Raw genomic sequence first — 15,380 nt, 5'->3', positions numbered from 1 at the left:
GAGGGCCTGGGCCTTAGGGTCGTAGGCGTAGGTTTCGGGGTGGCGGCTGGGGCTGATGTGGAGGAGAGCGTGGAAGTGGTGGCAGGTGGCGGGCGGGTGCTGAGCGGGCTGCTGGGGGCAGGCGGAGAGCTGGGACCTGGAGAGGTGCTTGTCAGAGGGACCTCTGTGCTGCTAGCGGGGCTGGCCTCTCTGGAGACAGAGGTCTTGGAGGTGCTGCTGGCAGAGGTGGTGGCCATTGTCTTCTGCGTGGTCAGAGGCGGCACAATGTGTGGCACGGTTGTCTTTTCGTGGGTGAAGGCTGCCGGGTGGAAAGCACAGGTTGAGCGAGAGTGGCAGACCAAGAGGGAAAGAGGTAAAGGAGCAGGGCAGTAGCCCTGGGCTGGGGCCTCAGGCAAGAAAAGCAGCCTGCTATCACACTGCCTCTCACTGGGCAGGAGGCAGGACTGGGCTTCTGGCTCCTTCCCTAAGCTTCCCTGTCCTGCTTACACCCAGGTGGGGACAAGCTGTGTGCCAGTCAGCAGGCGGTTGACACTGGCTATATGCTAAGTGCCCACCCAGCAACTTGCTCGCTCCCTCTGAGCGTGAATGGGGGGGGAATTGCAAGTGCAAAAGCAAAAACACCCCCACACACCTGGATACAGACAGTTTTCAGAAGCAAAGAAACTAAAGGGAAAAAAAGCCAAAAACCACCCACTAGATGCACTCACCATCTCCCACTGGTGGCCAGTGTCCCGCCAGCCTTTGAGCAATGGGTACTTGGGAAAATCCCCCTGTCCTGCCCTGTCCTGTCCTGTCCTGCCCTGCCCTGCCCTGCCCGCATTTTACTGCTCAGCATGACATTCTGTGATACGGAGGATCTCCTTGGTCACTCACGTTGGCTCAGCTATCCTGGCTGTGTCCTCAACCAACCTCTTGCCCACTCCCTGGCAGGCAAAAGGAGAAACAGAGAAATCGGGGATGCCGTGCTAGCATTCCTCAGCAATAGTTAAAGAACTTGGGTGCTATCAACACTGGCTTGGACAGACATCTGAACAACAACACCAGAAAACCTGCTAGGACAAAAATTAGCACCACCCCAGCCAGAGCCAGTGCACAGGCGCAGCACAGCACCGCACCCCGGGCCGGCCACGCACCAAAACAAATGGCACAAGCGGCGAACACTGCTTGGAAGGCATGATGGAACATCACATAGGTGGAAAGAAGGAAGGAAGGGAGAATAAGAGCTGAGAAGAACAGGAAGAGAACTCAGAAGAGCGGGAGGGAGCCTTACCGGGCTGCGAGGAACTCAGCCACGTGGAGGACACGGTTGAGGAGGGAGAAGAAGCAGGCGATGGCAGCGGGCTGGTTTTGGCTGTGGAGGGCGCGGATGACTCTGATGCAGGCAACTCTGTTGGAGCGCTGGTCCTCAGGGAAGAGGGCCTGGGCCTTAGGGTCGTAGGCGTAGGTTTCGGGGTGGCGGCTGGGGCTGATGTGGAGGAGAGTATGGAAGTGGTGGCAGGTGGCGGGCGGGTGCTGAGCGGGCTGCTGGGGGCAGGCGGAGAGCTGGGACCTGGAGAGGTGCTTGTCAGAGGGACCTCTGTGCTGCTAGCGGGGCTGGCCTCTCTGGAGACAGAGGTCTTGGAGGTGCTGCTGGCAGAGGTGGTGGCCATTGTCTTCTGCGTGGTCAGAGGTGGCACAATGTGTGGCATGGTTGTCTTTTCATGGGTGAAGGCTGCTGGGAGCAAAGCACAGGGCAGCTGAGGGTGACCAGGCAAAATGGAAAGGCACATGATCTTGGCTGTTCTGTGTAGAAACTTTCTGATAGCAACAGAGAAGGAAGTGAAGACCATGTTTCATTAATTCTGGTTGATTTAAAATTGAATGAACATGGCCATGACCCCCAGTATTTCCCATCCCGTCCTTCCTCATCTGAGAATTGCAGGCTTGTGATGGTTTTGAAGGATGTCCTCTAGCAATTTATCTCTTTTTCCTTCCTCCTGGTAGTCTTGAGAGGGGAAGAAGAACCGCTACTTTTTTGTAAGATTCCACTTGTTGCCAGGTAGTCTACTATGTGCCTGTTGCAGACTGTGCTGGACAGGATCCATGGGAGATCTGAGGCTACTGAAGGGACAGGCATAGGCCATGGATGACTCTTATCTCTCCCCTGACCAGAGCACTCACCTGTTACTACTTTACTAGTTGGAGTCTTAGCTCTGGTTGGCTCCCTTGCTACAAAGAAAGGGATGAGAGAAAAGAATGGTTGAGTCTTGGGATGGATTCTAGGCAAAGCACGTTGTGGTATCTCCTTAAAGGTGCCTATCCTGTTTAACACCAAGAAAACCCAGACAACTCCTACTTAGATGGTTCTAAGTGCGAGAACTTTAGCCTGCAGTTGAGTGTACACCTTGCCCACCCTCCACTGGTGTCTCTTCTGAACACAGGGTCAGCATTGGTCAAGGCGGTGGCATTTGTTGACCCACATTGTAATGGCTGTGCCAGACCCAGGTATCTTCTTGATGGAGACCACTCCTTGTATTTTGTCTCTCAACCCAAACTGTCCTGAGGTGTAAACTAGACACAAGTTTCCAGTTTCACTGCCTTCTCTTGCCTCCACTGTGCATTCTCAGGGTACCACCGTAAAGGGAGGGACTGTGTGTTAGCTTGTTTCTGATTGCTAGCTGTGGGGCAGGAAGCCATGGATGTCTGTACAGTAATAATGGCCTGTGCCCCAAAGCCAAAACCCTGAAGTGGCAACGGAGGAGGATGCAGTCAGGGTCATGTGCAGGATCATGTCCCACGATATGCCTGGGTCCCAGGAGTCCCCTGTAAAGGGCAGTGGGAATTGAGAATGAATACCAAAATTGAAGCTTGTGTGGGATGTGCTGCTTAGGAGAAAATGGTGCGAGCTGGAAGGAGCAGGCAGAGCAGCAGGAAGCACAGGACGGAGCCTTACCAGGCTGTGATGGTGTCAAGGACACAGTTGAGGAGGGGGAAGAAGCAGATGAGGCTGAGATGGCAGGTAAAGAGGTGGGACTTGGAAACATCCTTGTCAGTGGAACTTCTGGGCTGCTGGCAGGGCTGGTCCCTCTCATGACAGAGGTGCTGCTGGTGGATGTGGCAGGGCTGGTCTTCTGTGTTACCAGATGCTGCACAACCTGTGGTGTCGTTGTTCTGTGGGTGACAACTACAGAGAGAAAAGCAACAGTTGATCAAGTGTGTCAGGGCAAGAGGGTAAGACAAAGGAGGTGTGCAATTCCCAGGCAGAAGCCCCAGGGCACGAGTGGGGGCAAGAAAGGGAGGACCGGACCCCACTGAGTCTTACTAGGCAAGACGAGAAATGGGCCAGTGGCTCCCTCCCAAAAAAATATGGGGGAAGAACTGGGCCTGAAGTGTGCCTTCTGACAATTCAGCACCCCCTGCCTCTTCCTGGAGCTCCTGAGGGAAGGAGAGCCTCTCTGGATGTGCATGTCTCCCCTCCAAGGTGCTCCAGACTGGGCAGGAACATCCTCTGGGAGAGCTGGGCTAAGTGAAGCAGTCTTAGGTCAAGTCAATCTCTCAGCTCCCTCTCACTCACCTATTGGGACTTGGTGGTACAAAGTGGTTGCTTGGGTTCCTTCACTCTCTGTAATGGATATTAGTAATGGCTGGGAGCTGGTAAGGTTCCTAGTTAAAGTGGGTTGTGATACTTACTCAGAGGAAGATGTAACTGCCGTCACACGATGACCCAGGTGTGTGCAGCCCAATAGTATTTTGTGGGAGATGCATGGGTTGGGAGAGAGTGTACACCTGCCCTCCTACTACACTAGACTTCCCCACACACACTGTCCTAACCTCTGGTGTCGGTTGCTAACCTGGCAGTTCACGTTGTCATACAGCCTCAGAGGAGACTGTCCTTGCTGGCATATGGAGTACCTGACATCCCAAAGTGTAATTTCCTTTTTCCAATATTTATTTTTTGGGGAATTTGTTACAATGGCTAGGGGGGACACATTATCTGCCACCTCTGAGTTTTCAAGAACTCATGTGGAAGCATAGAGAGATTTTGCTTAAATTCGGAGGAAGTATAGAGTATGGCCTTAAAGAGAAATGTTAGGTTTAAGACGGTATTTACATGTCAGATGCTTGATCCATTGGCAAGAAACATAAATTTCTGTTTTTATCACACTTCTTTAGTTATCTGTTCCTTTCCTATCTATTTGCACTGTTAAGACAACTAGTAAGAATGCTTGGGTTTTTCATAAGGAATACACTGACATGTCTTGTGAGTGGTGGCTTCACCTGACAGATATCAAAAAGTGATACTTACCTACTGTTGTTAGTTTAGGCTCGCTGAGAGTTGTGATCTGAGATGTGGTTTGAGTAGGTATGGAGGTGGTTGTTATTTCCTTCTTGGTAGTGGTCTTGAAGGGTGGTATGGTGAATCTTACTCTTTCCGTCTCTGTCGAAGCAGCAGTTGATGAGGCAACAGGCGTAGGCTTTGGTTTAGTGGTCATGGTTCTTTTTCTTGTAGTAGTTATGGAAGGAGTAGTGATGGTTGTAGTCATGTTTGGTGTGGTAAAAATTGTTGTTATATGTTCTTTTGGAGTAAAGGTAAATAAATAACGTGAGTAATCAATTCACTGAATAATTAAAACTAAATAAATTATGAAGAAGCTACCCATGTTTCAGAGATCTAGTTTTCACCATTGATCATTTGAATATTTTCTGTGTAATTGTTTGTATTCATATTCTCATAAGTTTGCCAAAACTTTCTCTACTTGTGTTTGTTTTCTGCTGTCTCATATCTTTCTCTATTCTCATTTTCTGTATTTTGCCTGTATTAGTTTGTTTTTTATATAATTTTTGTAAGAAGTTAGCTTTGTTGTCGCTTATTGCCTAAAGTCTGTATGGACTTTGCCCAAATGCCAATTTCATTGGCTATTCTTATGTTCCAAATCAACCACAGTTTCAGCTTTCCGTAATTTGCATTGCAAAGCTAAGTAACATCATACTATAGGACTTCCCTTGTTCCAGTGCATAAATCATCTGTCACAATGTCAGCCTTTGAAGTTGTGTTTTGAATCCTGTGGGACCTTTTTAACTTTGCTTTCCCTGATAGCCTGAGTCCAGGATGGCTTATTAGTTGAAGTGCATGTTGGTGGGAAGCTACCTGTTCTTTTGAGTCTCCACAAGCAATAGAATCAGAAAGTAATTTATGTTGGAAGTGTCATCCTCCTGAGAGCAGGACTTCAGAATCCTAGACAAATCTGCGCATTGATACCCGTGTTATTCTGCTTTGGACCTTGCTTACATTATTCAGAGTTAATAGATTGGGTGCTCCTTGAATATGACTGTATAACTAAACCAGTTGTGGAAAAGAGGCTGAAGCTGAGCTGGCTCACTACTTATAGAACTTCTAATGTATTTCTTAGATGAATCACGCAAGTGATTTTTGGTTGTATTTTTAACCTAGTGTCTATAGCCTTTCTGTTTCCACGCACTTTCAATCTACACTTCTGAACATTTCTGGTTTACAAACTCCTTTCTGGAAGCCCGCTTTGCCTGCTTCGTGATTTGGAGTCACATTCTTGGGTGTTGAGACAGCTTGCAATACTTTCATAATAGAGTTGTATGTATAGAGTGGATTTGCTATGATTTAGTTTAGAGAGTAAAAATGAAAACCTACCAGTTGTTGACTTTATTGTGACAAGAGGTGATGCTGATGAAGTTCCTGGAATTGTAATTTTTGAGGTAATTGTTGGATTTGTAGTCTCAGTTGATACAGTAGCTGCAGAAGAAGAAATACTAGGTACTGCTGGTAGGGTACTTGTGATAGAGCTTCTCGTTACTTTAGGCTGCACTGTTGACACTAAGAAGGAAAAAAAAAAAAAGGGTAAGAAATAGTTCTCGATAATCTATTTATAACATACCATACCAAACATAACATTTTTGAAGTAAAAACACTATCTTAATAAATATTAATAGCAACTACTATTAAAACCCATTACCTTTTAGAGGAAAGATTTGACACGAGTTACTCCTCTACTGCTTTGCTATTATGTGAATACCTTAAACAGATATTCTTGCAGAAGCTTTATACATTTTTCTTCATCACTTTAAAGTGAATTTGGCATAAATACTTGTGCATAGCAGCAGAGATGGAACAGTATGTTATCATTCACACAGCTGACAACGTAACATTTTCCCAATACCATCTGTCTTCAGGGGAATTAATGGAATTTCTAACAAATTTCAAATCAATACATATAGATTGCTTTCCTGGATCAGGCTATAGGGTTTTGGTATACTCAGTCATACACTTCCATGAAGTCCTTGTTAAATTGTCGAAGTGTTATACAAACGCTCATTGCTAAGAATTGTGATGAAATTTTTGAGGGATTTTGTACATTGTAGAATCATAGAATGGTTGGGTTGGAAGGACCTTTAAAAGTCATCTCATTCAACCCCCACTGTGATGAGCAGGGATATCTTCAACTAGAGTGGGCTCCTCAAAGCCCCGTCCAGCCTGACCTTGAATGTTTCCAGGGATGGGGCATCTACCACCTCTCTGGGCAACCTCTTCCAGTGTTTCCCCACCCTCAGCATAAAAAATTTCTTCCTTATATCTTGTCTGAATCTTCCTACTACAAGCCCTACTAAAAGGTCTGTCCCCATCTTTCTTATAAGCTCCCTTCAAGTATTGAAGGCTGCAGTAAGGTCTCCCCAGAGCCTTCTCTTCTCCAGGCTGAACAGCCCCAACTCTCTCAAGTCTGTCCTCAGAGGAGAGGTGTTCCATCCCTCTGATTATGTCTGTGGCCCTGCTCTGGACCTGCTCCAACAGATCCATGTCTTTTCTGTGCTGAGGGCTCCAGAGCTGACACAGTACTCCAGGTGGGGTCTCACCAGAGTGGAGTAGAGGGGTAGAATCACCTCCCTCAACCTGCTGGCCACACTTCTTTTGACGCAGCTCAGCATACAGTTGGCTTTCTGGGCTGATAGTGCACGTTGCTGGGTCACGTTCAGCTTTTCATCCACCAGTACCCCCAAGTCCTTCTTCTTAGGGCTGCTCTCAATACTTTCATCCCCCAGCCTGTATTGATACCAGGGATTGCCCTGACCCAGGTGCAGGACCTTGCATTTAGCCTTGTTCAACCTCATGAGGTTCACATGGGCCCACTTCTTGAGCTTGTCCAGGTCCCTCTGGATGGCATCCTGTCCCTCAGGCGTGTCAACTGCACCACTCAGCTTGGTGTCATCTGCAAATTTGCTGAGGGTGCACTCTTTCCCACTGTCCATCAGAGACAAGATAGAAGTCCTTATTCACTAACAGAGATATTTCATTACTGATATCTGGATTGCCCAACTACACTCAGGAAACACTGTTCTCTCAATAATTTTTTTTTCTTAAGATGTCTCACAAATATTTCTGGGAAAATTTTAGTGATACTTAAGATACCAAGTTATTTGTTATCATTGCACCTTAGCATGTAAAAGTGGTGCTGCCACTATATCATGCAAAAAAAGATATTGCTTACGTCATAAACACATATCAGTGTGTAAGTACTAGTTTGGTCAACTACATAAACTAACCTGTTGAAGGTGAAGACGTTTCGGGTGTGGTACTAGTGCTTTCATGTCCTGTTGTGTAAAAGTAGAACAGGTCAGGTTTGGGCATGAAAGCATATTAAAATATTCCAAATGAGGCAAATTTCATATTGGATTATAGGGATTGTGTTAATTAGTGAGATATTCCTGAAAATGCTTAATATTACATATTTCAGTGGTAAACTTTACATCAAAGGACTTAAACAATGACAGCAATACATCTCATCATAATAATGAACACGAGTACCTTTCTTATGATTTTTATGCTTAAGGGCACCTCACTTTTCAGGAATAATGGTTTTGGTACGTAAATGAGATCACTAGCTGAGATCCTGGTTACACAGGTTAGAATTCTGAAATATGATAAAAATTGTCCTTGACTTTTTTTACATCTGCATGAAAATCCAAACTGTACAGACAGAGTCTATCCAAACCACTATTTAATAAGATTTTCAACCTTTAATAAGGTTTTCAATGAAGTAAACCATATGGGAATAAACCTTAAGTTAAAATAATTTTTAAAAAATGTCTCTAAAAAGAGATTTGCTAAGTAGAGTTCATTAGCTAGGTCTGATCCTACTCTATATATTCTCTTTTTTTATGAAAGGTGTTGAATATATCTGAGACCCAGGGCTTTGCTGGGCCAGCCCCTCACGTAGTTACTGTAGAGAAAGAGAATGAGTATTTAAGTTGCTGCTTACCACATGGCATGCATCTTTCCATCTCATGGTCAAAGTATTCATCATGAGAGCAGTTGTAACAGCCTGAAAAAAGGGGAAGAGAAGTTTGTTTTACGTTTCTCAGAGAACATTTAATTTATACCATTTACAATCTAATATCTTACATTTCTATTCTTAGAAATTTGTATTGATCGCAACATCATCTATTCAGGTAAGCATTTCCAATGTCATTCTCAGCATAAGCGTCTGCCTATGTAGTAATTTTTTTGTTTTCTACAACTATATCCATTTGTCTAATAAGAATATTAACTACTTTTTCCACATGTTCTCTTACCTAAGTACAGCGTATTCTTTTGATTTGGTGCAGGCCAGAAAATTTCTCCTCAAGACAGGCTGAGCTCAATATAAAGCTAAATGTAATACAGGTACCAAACTGATTACATATTTAAAGCAGTAGTAGTAAGGTAAAAGATCAGCAAAACTGCTTCAAAAATAGCAGCAATTAGAATACCATCATTTAACTGCGGTACGGCTGATTTTAAAAGAGCACTGAAAATAATTACTATGTTACTGTTTCCTGGTTTACACCAGTATAGCTTATTACCTTCAATGTTGACATATTTGTAGTTTTGATCTGGACAATTACAAGGCCTGTAATGCCAGGTGCAGTTGTTATTGTTGTAGCCATAGGAATAAGTATCACCACTTCCTGTTGTTTTATGAGAATTGTAATACTCACAGTAGACAGCTAAAAAAGATAAAAGCAAGAGAGAAATCAGAATTTTTCAAATTAATGGCATGCTATTTTCAAAGGACTAAAGAAAAGACAAAACTAATAAACAGTTTGAATTAAAAATTTTGTCACTGAAGTTATTAACTTATGATGTAAATTGAAATTTACATTCCAGTGAAGTCAGTTTCCTTTTTGAAAATGCACTATGCAGGCATGTCCACAATTTTTAATGCATAATGTAGTAAAATGTTGAAAAGAAACCATCAAAGATGACAACGCTAGCATTGATTTATAACACATCCTCTTTTTTCCTCCATATACAGTGTTCTGGAACACTTTGATAGATTTGTCCTGTTTTACAGTCATCCAGCCAACTCATCTGTCTTTATTTCCTTGACACCCACACAGAAGGCGATTTCATCACAGCTAAAATGAAACATACTTTTTTACAACTTCATACTCCCTCTGCTGACAAACTGACAGTTCACTGTGCAGTGGCAGCAGAGGAAACAGCTTGCCTTCTGTGACCGCATTATTTTCTCTCTCATTACTCCATGGTAAAAGACATATAATATTTTGCTTAATTTAGCACAAATGAAACCTACAGATTTCAAACCCCAGGTGACTGAAGCCAACTATTTGCCCATAAAGAAAATGCAACTTAGGAGGCGCTTTTTAGGCAATTTCCTATATTGCCATATTAATAACATGCACAGTAACAATAATAATCTCTTTAACCTGTTTAAAGAGAGCTTACAGAAACTTACGACAGAACTCAGGGGTCCTCCAGTCAATGCAGATACCTTTATCTAAGCATGCCATGGCATATACTGCAATGGCATCGCACATGCATTCACAGTCCCCTCCAATGTCACAACCACAAGAATCTCGAACACAGGCCTCATAATAGGGCATACGATTCACCTGCATTGGAAAAGGAAGTAATGAATTTTCTATGATTTATTTGTGCCTATTTGTTAAGAAGATATTTTTCCCTGGGCTAAATAGTACATGTTTCATTAACTATTATTTCCTCCGAACACTTGTCAAAGCAATTGCAGCCCCACTTCACACAAATCTTCTTAGCAAGAGCACAGGTATCTCCACATCCAGAATAGAAACTGATGATGTTTTGCCAGATCTGTATTTCTAAATTCATACTAGTCCTGAACATATTATGTATAGTCAGCTAAAAAAAAAATTGCAAACCCCCACATTCATTCAGGCACAAGTGTCTAAGTTTGTCAGTTGTACACCCTCCATGGATATGCATGAGCACTGCAGCATTTTCCACATTTCTCACTTGTTTTCACCTCGTGAAAATGGATCTTTTGCTTCAGAAGGCCTGGTTCTGATGAACCTTGTGATACTTTCATTTCAATAAAGTCTGCTAAAGTAGGCAATTTAAACCAAATAGGGGGGTTGATGATATCTTGCTCTTGGGCTGATCTGCATCTTCTAAGTCATGCTGTTGATTTATTCATCAGAACAAGTGTTTACAGGCTTTCCTTAAGTTTGGTTTCTAACAAAGGCTAAATGGTTTCAAAAGAATAAACAGTGCATTGATCAGTATCACGCATCATCAACAGACTAACTAATTTCTGGTACTTTTTCTCTCTGATATTTTTAACTCATTAGTTAATACCATACTTAGGCTTTTGTGTTTACAAAAGGGCTGGTAAAGTGAAAGTAGGAAAGGGTGAAGATTAACATAAATGAGAGCCACAAAACATTTAACATATATGCTTTATTAAAACATAGCCATAAAACATTTTATATATATATTATTAAAGCATTCTGGGGAAGAGAAAAATCAAGTGTTGGAGTGTGAGGATTTTGGTAGAACGCAGATTGTGCTTATAAATAAAAAGAAAGTCAAATGAATTCTTACCTTGTTGTGACAGGCAGAAAAGACTTGACTGTTGATGATGGAACACGTCTTTTCTGCCCATGCTTTACGGTAAGGGTTCTTGCTACAGGGATCCACTACAAAGTATACATCCCCACAGAGAGGATTCTCTTTCCAAGAATTGACAAATTCCAATTCATTTGATGCCACATATTTGCTTCGAGTTTCAAAATCATCCTTCATATTGCCATTATAGTTCCCACACAAACCGCATATAGTTTCCTAGATTAAATGAAAGCAGCAATGTCAGTTCAGCAATTTACAATTACTTTGATTTCTTCATTTTCGATTACTGAGTTTCCTGTGCTTTCGTACTGAATGTGATCTGCAAATACTCTCTCGTACATTCTTAGCATCTTGTGCGTGAGGTTCTGTTCATCAGTGAATGAATGTATTTCTCCTCTGAACTGTAAACTGTCATCATTTAGATATCAAATTCAACCATGCAGTTGTATAAAATGCAAGTACTTTGCTCAAAAATTGCCTGAATGCAGTAGAGTAATCACATAAAAATCATCCTCTAGTGAAAATCTCTGCCTTTTTGGAGGTAACGATGAAAATTAATTGCTAGTAGCACCTCTGAAAAACTTTTGTCATCATCTAGAGTCAAGGCAACCATCACCAAATGTGCAGTTCAATCTGAACTGAAGGACAGTTTACTGAGGAAGTTATTCTGCAATACCTGTGTTTCTCTAGAGATCTTGATGAAGAAGTTCATGTGCTTATTCCAGATGAGGGTCATGTTGTATTTTCTGGGGATAATGATGTCAAACATCAGGTGAAGGGCGTTCTTTTTCACATTATATCGCACTCCAGGATTTTCCCCAGAAATAGTGAAGGTTTCATCTCGCAGTACGAATGTCAAATTCTGAAATAAAAAAGGACCCTGGGAACTACTGACCTGTCAGCCTCACCCCTGAGCCTGGGAAGATCATTGAACAGATCCTCCTAGAAGCCATGCTAAGGCACATGGAGGACAGGGAGGTGATTCAAGACAGCCCGCATGGTTTTACCAAGGGCAAGTTCTGTCTGACCAACCTAGTAGCCTTCTGTGATGGAGTGACTACATTTTTTATGCTGAGGGTTGTGAAACACTGGAGGAGGTTGCCCAGAGAGGTGGTAGATGCCCCATCCCTGGAAACATTCAAGGTCAGGCTGGGCAGGGCTTTGAGGAGCCCACTCTAGTTGAAGATACCCCTGCTCATCACAGTGGGGGTTGAATGAGATGACTTTTAAAGGTCCTTCCAACCCAAACTATTCTATGATTCTATTTTACAGGCTTTTTTACCCCCTTGGAATTATTTTGTATGCTTATGCAAATCTTCATGGGAAACAAAAATATCTGACATTGTTTCACCCTTGTTTTTAGGTGTGCTAGCACTCTGACTGCATTTGGTGGAAATAATATCATCATCTACGTGCAGCCAGCAGAGTAGAGGAAGTATGTTTTCAAGTGTTCCTAAGGATAATTAAAAAGTTACAGAGAAAATAGCACTCTGTCTTGAGCTCTTTTACTGTCTCCCACTCTCACATGTACTCTTGTAACTTTACTCCTGCCATACTGCAGTGTTTCAATGTCTAGATAATTGACAGAAAGGTTTGACTGGAGAATGCGCTTATGAAACTGGATCCTAAGTGAACAAACTTTCTCCAGCACTGACTAGGTGAAACTGCCAGTATTTAGTCAGTAATGTGGCAAATGCTAACTGCTTGTAGTGACTGTTCCTTGGGATAAAATCTCAACTGTCCATATTCTTCTCTCTGTCAAATAATGAAGGACTCTGAGATGTTCTGATACCATTGGGCATTACTACCCCATAGAACTGAGAACAGTAAAACTTATCCAGTTCTGGAAGCTGTCACACAGCAGTGGAAATGAGGTAACTGCTCATTGCTGTAGTTTCACGGATATATCTCAGGTAAGATCTGGATATATTTTGAATTGCAGATACTACCTGGACTTAGAGAAATTTTGAGAGATTTTGCTAATCATCCATGATGAGAATTCCTCAGTTCTACGCTATTGTTTTCCTGACTTTGGCGGGGGTGGGGCATGGAGGGATCAGTATCTTTTGACCGAGCTGAGTCAGTAAAGTTCAAAATTTTACAGCTTCTGCATAGGCAAGAAGTCTGGGGACTGAATCACTGACATAAGAATTGAAAAAAAAAAAACCGATGGCAATTCCTACTAAAACTGAAGCTCTAGGTTTAGCACATAATTTCACTTACAAGACATCACTTCAAAGACACAGCTAAAGCTTCCAAAAGGGAAGCAAACATGGTCTTAAAATAGCTATTCAGCTGGATAACAGCAGGATGAAGATCTTACCCCAAGGTAAATGCTGATGGATCTGGAGCATGTAACCCCTGATTTCCCGCAGATGACATTCTCAGTAACAATTTTGAAAGAGGAAACAGGTCTATTAACACTGCAGCCATCCTAAAAAAAACCAAAACAAACACAAAAAGCACAAAGACCCAATGGAATCTGTGTCTTGAGTCTTCCAACTTAAAACATAAAAGCATAAAAAAGTAAAGAAAGATTAAACATGTCATGACTCTGATTCTGCCTGTTTTGGGAGGTGATGACCTCTGGTTTGGCAGTCAAACTGACATCACTTCCCTAAAAGATATAGTTGGCTGGTACAGAATACACAGAATGATTATTTAAACATGTTATTAAATCTAAAATTGGTTGTAATTGCATGAAAAAACTGTTTTGAGAAGTATTTTCATCTTATGTATTGAAATAAGCAGAAAATATTAAGCCACATTAAGTATTTATAAAGATTCAAAGTGCTCTATAGGATGCTCTATAGATGCATCCTAGGGTATTTTCATTAGCCATATAAATCAAGCTGTTTCTTCATACTAAGATACTCTGAAATAAGTGGTAAGAGGCAGATTACCATAGCTAATATGTATTCACAGTTGCCATCAAACACAAAACGCTGTCCATCAAAAGTAGTGATGTGGCCTTCTCCATACAGATTACACGTTGAGGAACACTTTGATTTCTGAACACATTTCCATTTGCCTTTTGTGCAAGTGCTGGGAGTGAGAAAAGAAACCACATTCACATTTCAAAGAAACGCAACCTTAACCTACTTCTTTTTATATAATGCAATTTTATATCTAAAATGTTCATTTAATTGACTTGTGTACACTGTGACCAAGAAAGAACCACAACTACAGTTTATGGACTGCCTAGAAAATTAATTCATGATAAAGGAAAAACTTAAGTAATTTTTGCTTTCTTTTTTAATGAAAGAAAGAATATAGAACTCCTTTATTTTTGCTATTAATGAGAAAAGATGTCACTGTTCTACATAGTTTGGGTGGTGGTGGCGGTTTTTTAATACTAGGCTAGTAACCAGAAAGGGAGTAAAGTACTTTGAGAATGCTACTAAAGAGATGGAAACAATCTTCTGGGGGGTTGCTTTTATCTACAGAAAAGAAGGAAGATCACACCCTCATCTTTGTTTAGGTGGAGCTGTTAATCCTTGACCTTATGTAGTTCACAGTTACAGGCCCTACTGGCTGGCCTTATTCCTGGATACGCATATGACAGAAATTATCCCTGAAAGCCAGTATCATGGCTCTTTTTTCTATACATATACATTGTCAAATGTTAAGCTTCTCGTTATCACCTCTGTGCTTTCTCACTGTATTCCTTCCGTTCAGCTGTTGACATTTCCTACTCTCCTGTCAACTAACTTTTGTTATGTAGTTGTACAGTTTAGTGAAACAGAGGTTCTGCAATGGAAAACTGTGTGATTCTTACCAGATCTCACATTCAGTTTGGATCTGTTCACCTTTTCCATAAGCAAGACCACCATATTCACATGGACACTCCTCAGCTGGGACACACCCGCCATCGAGATTTTCATATAGCCCATCAGCACAGACACAGCCTGATTCACATTTAGTGGGTATCTAGTAAAGATCAACAGGTTGCAAAATGAAAAGAAATGTGAGATGCATTTTATCTTGTATGTGGATGGTGTCAAGAGTGAACCTGTGCTAAGTTCTAGTTTTGATTTGATTTCAGTTTTGTAATTTTCTTTGTACTAATATACCAGTCAGTTGAACTAGTTTCAACAAAGTTGTAAGATATACCTGTTGTGTGAGATATTAAACATACTTGAACACTCTGAAAAATTTATCTTTCATTGCTACCAATCTTTCAGACAAAGTACAACAAAAGTTTCTTTATATCAAGGAAGCTTATTATAATTCTTCCAATTAATCTGTTTCCTTAATATAAATGTATAAGATAAACCTATCAGGACAGACCAGAAGTCCACCTAGACTAAGTCTCCTGCATCCTGTGACCATCAGCAGCAGATAGCTGGGAAAGAATAGAACAGGAAGCATAAACCACATGTTCTATCAGTTTCCAGTAACATGCAGCTTATGGAGTACCTGAAGGTGCTAGCCTTGTAGTTTAGAACTTTTAATGGATTTTTATTCTATTCATTTAATAGAATTTAAT

At 41.8% G+C, this 15,380-nt stretch overlaps 1 protein-coding gene across 1 annotated transcript in view; it reads right to left on the bottom strand.

Annotated features, from left to right (window-relative positions):
• The window catches only part of MUC6 (mucin 6, oligomeric mucus/gel-forming), a 60,790-nt gene that overhangs the window by 19,147 nt on the left and 26,263 nt on the right, over positions 1 to 15,380 (bottom strand). The window contains exons 20-32 of the mRNA XM_063332820.1: positions 14,670 to 14,821; positions 13,795 to 13,936; positions 13,215 to 13,325; positions 11,568 to 11,753; positions 10,868 to 11,107; positions 9,744 to 9,900; positions 8,848 to 8,991; positions 8,265 to 8,327; positions 7,549 to 7,596; positions 5,645 to 5,827; positions 3,554 to 3,601; positions 2,933 to 3,163; positions 2,161 to 2,208 (exon numbers count right to left, since the gene is read on the bottom strand). Coding sequence (XP_063188890.1) covers positions 2,161 to 2,208; positions 2,933 to 3,163; positions 3,554 to 3,601; positions 5,645 to 5,827; positions 7,549 to 7,596; positions 8,265 to 8,327; positions 8,848 to 8,991; positions 9,744 to 9,900; positions 10,868 to 11,107; positions 11,568 to 11,753; positions 13,215 to 13,325; positions 13,795 to 13,936; positions 14,670 to 14,821 — 1,753 coding nt within the window. The remainder of the gene's footprint in view (positions 1 to 2,160; positions 2,209 to 2,932; positions 3,164 to 3,553; positions 3,602 to 5,644; positions 5,828 to 7,548; positions 7,597 to 8,264; positions 8,328 to 8,847; positions 8,992 to 9,743; positions 9,901 to 10,867; positions 11,108 to 11,567; positions 11,754 to 13,214; positions 13,326 to 13,794; positions 13,937 to 14,669; positions 14,822 to 15,380) is intronic.

This window comes from Chroicocephalus ridibundus, chromosome 4 (assembly GCF_963924245.1).
Source record: "Chroicocephalus ridibundus chromosome 4, bChrRid1.1, whole genome shotgun sequence".
Lineage (NCBI taxonomy): Eukaryota > Metazoa > Chordata > Aves > Charadriiformes > Laridae > Chroicocephalus > Chroicocephalus ridibundus.
Note: the sequence above shows the minus strand (reverse complement) of the source record. Positions and strands in the feature narration are given on the sequence as shown.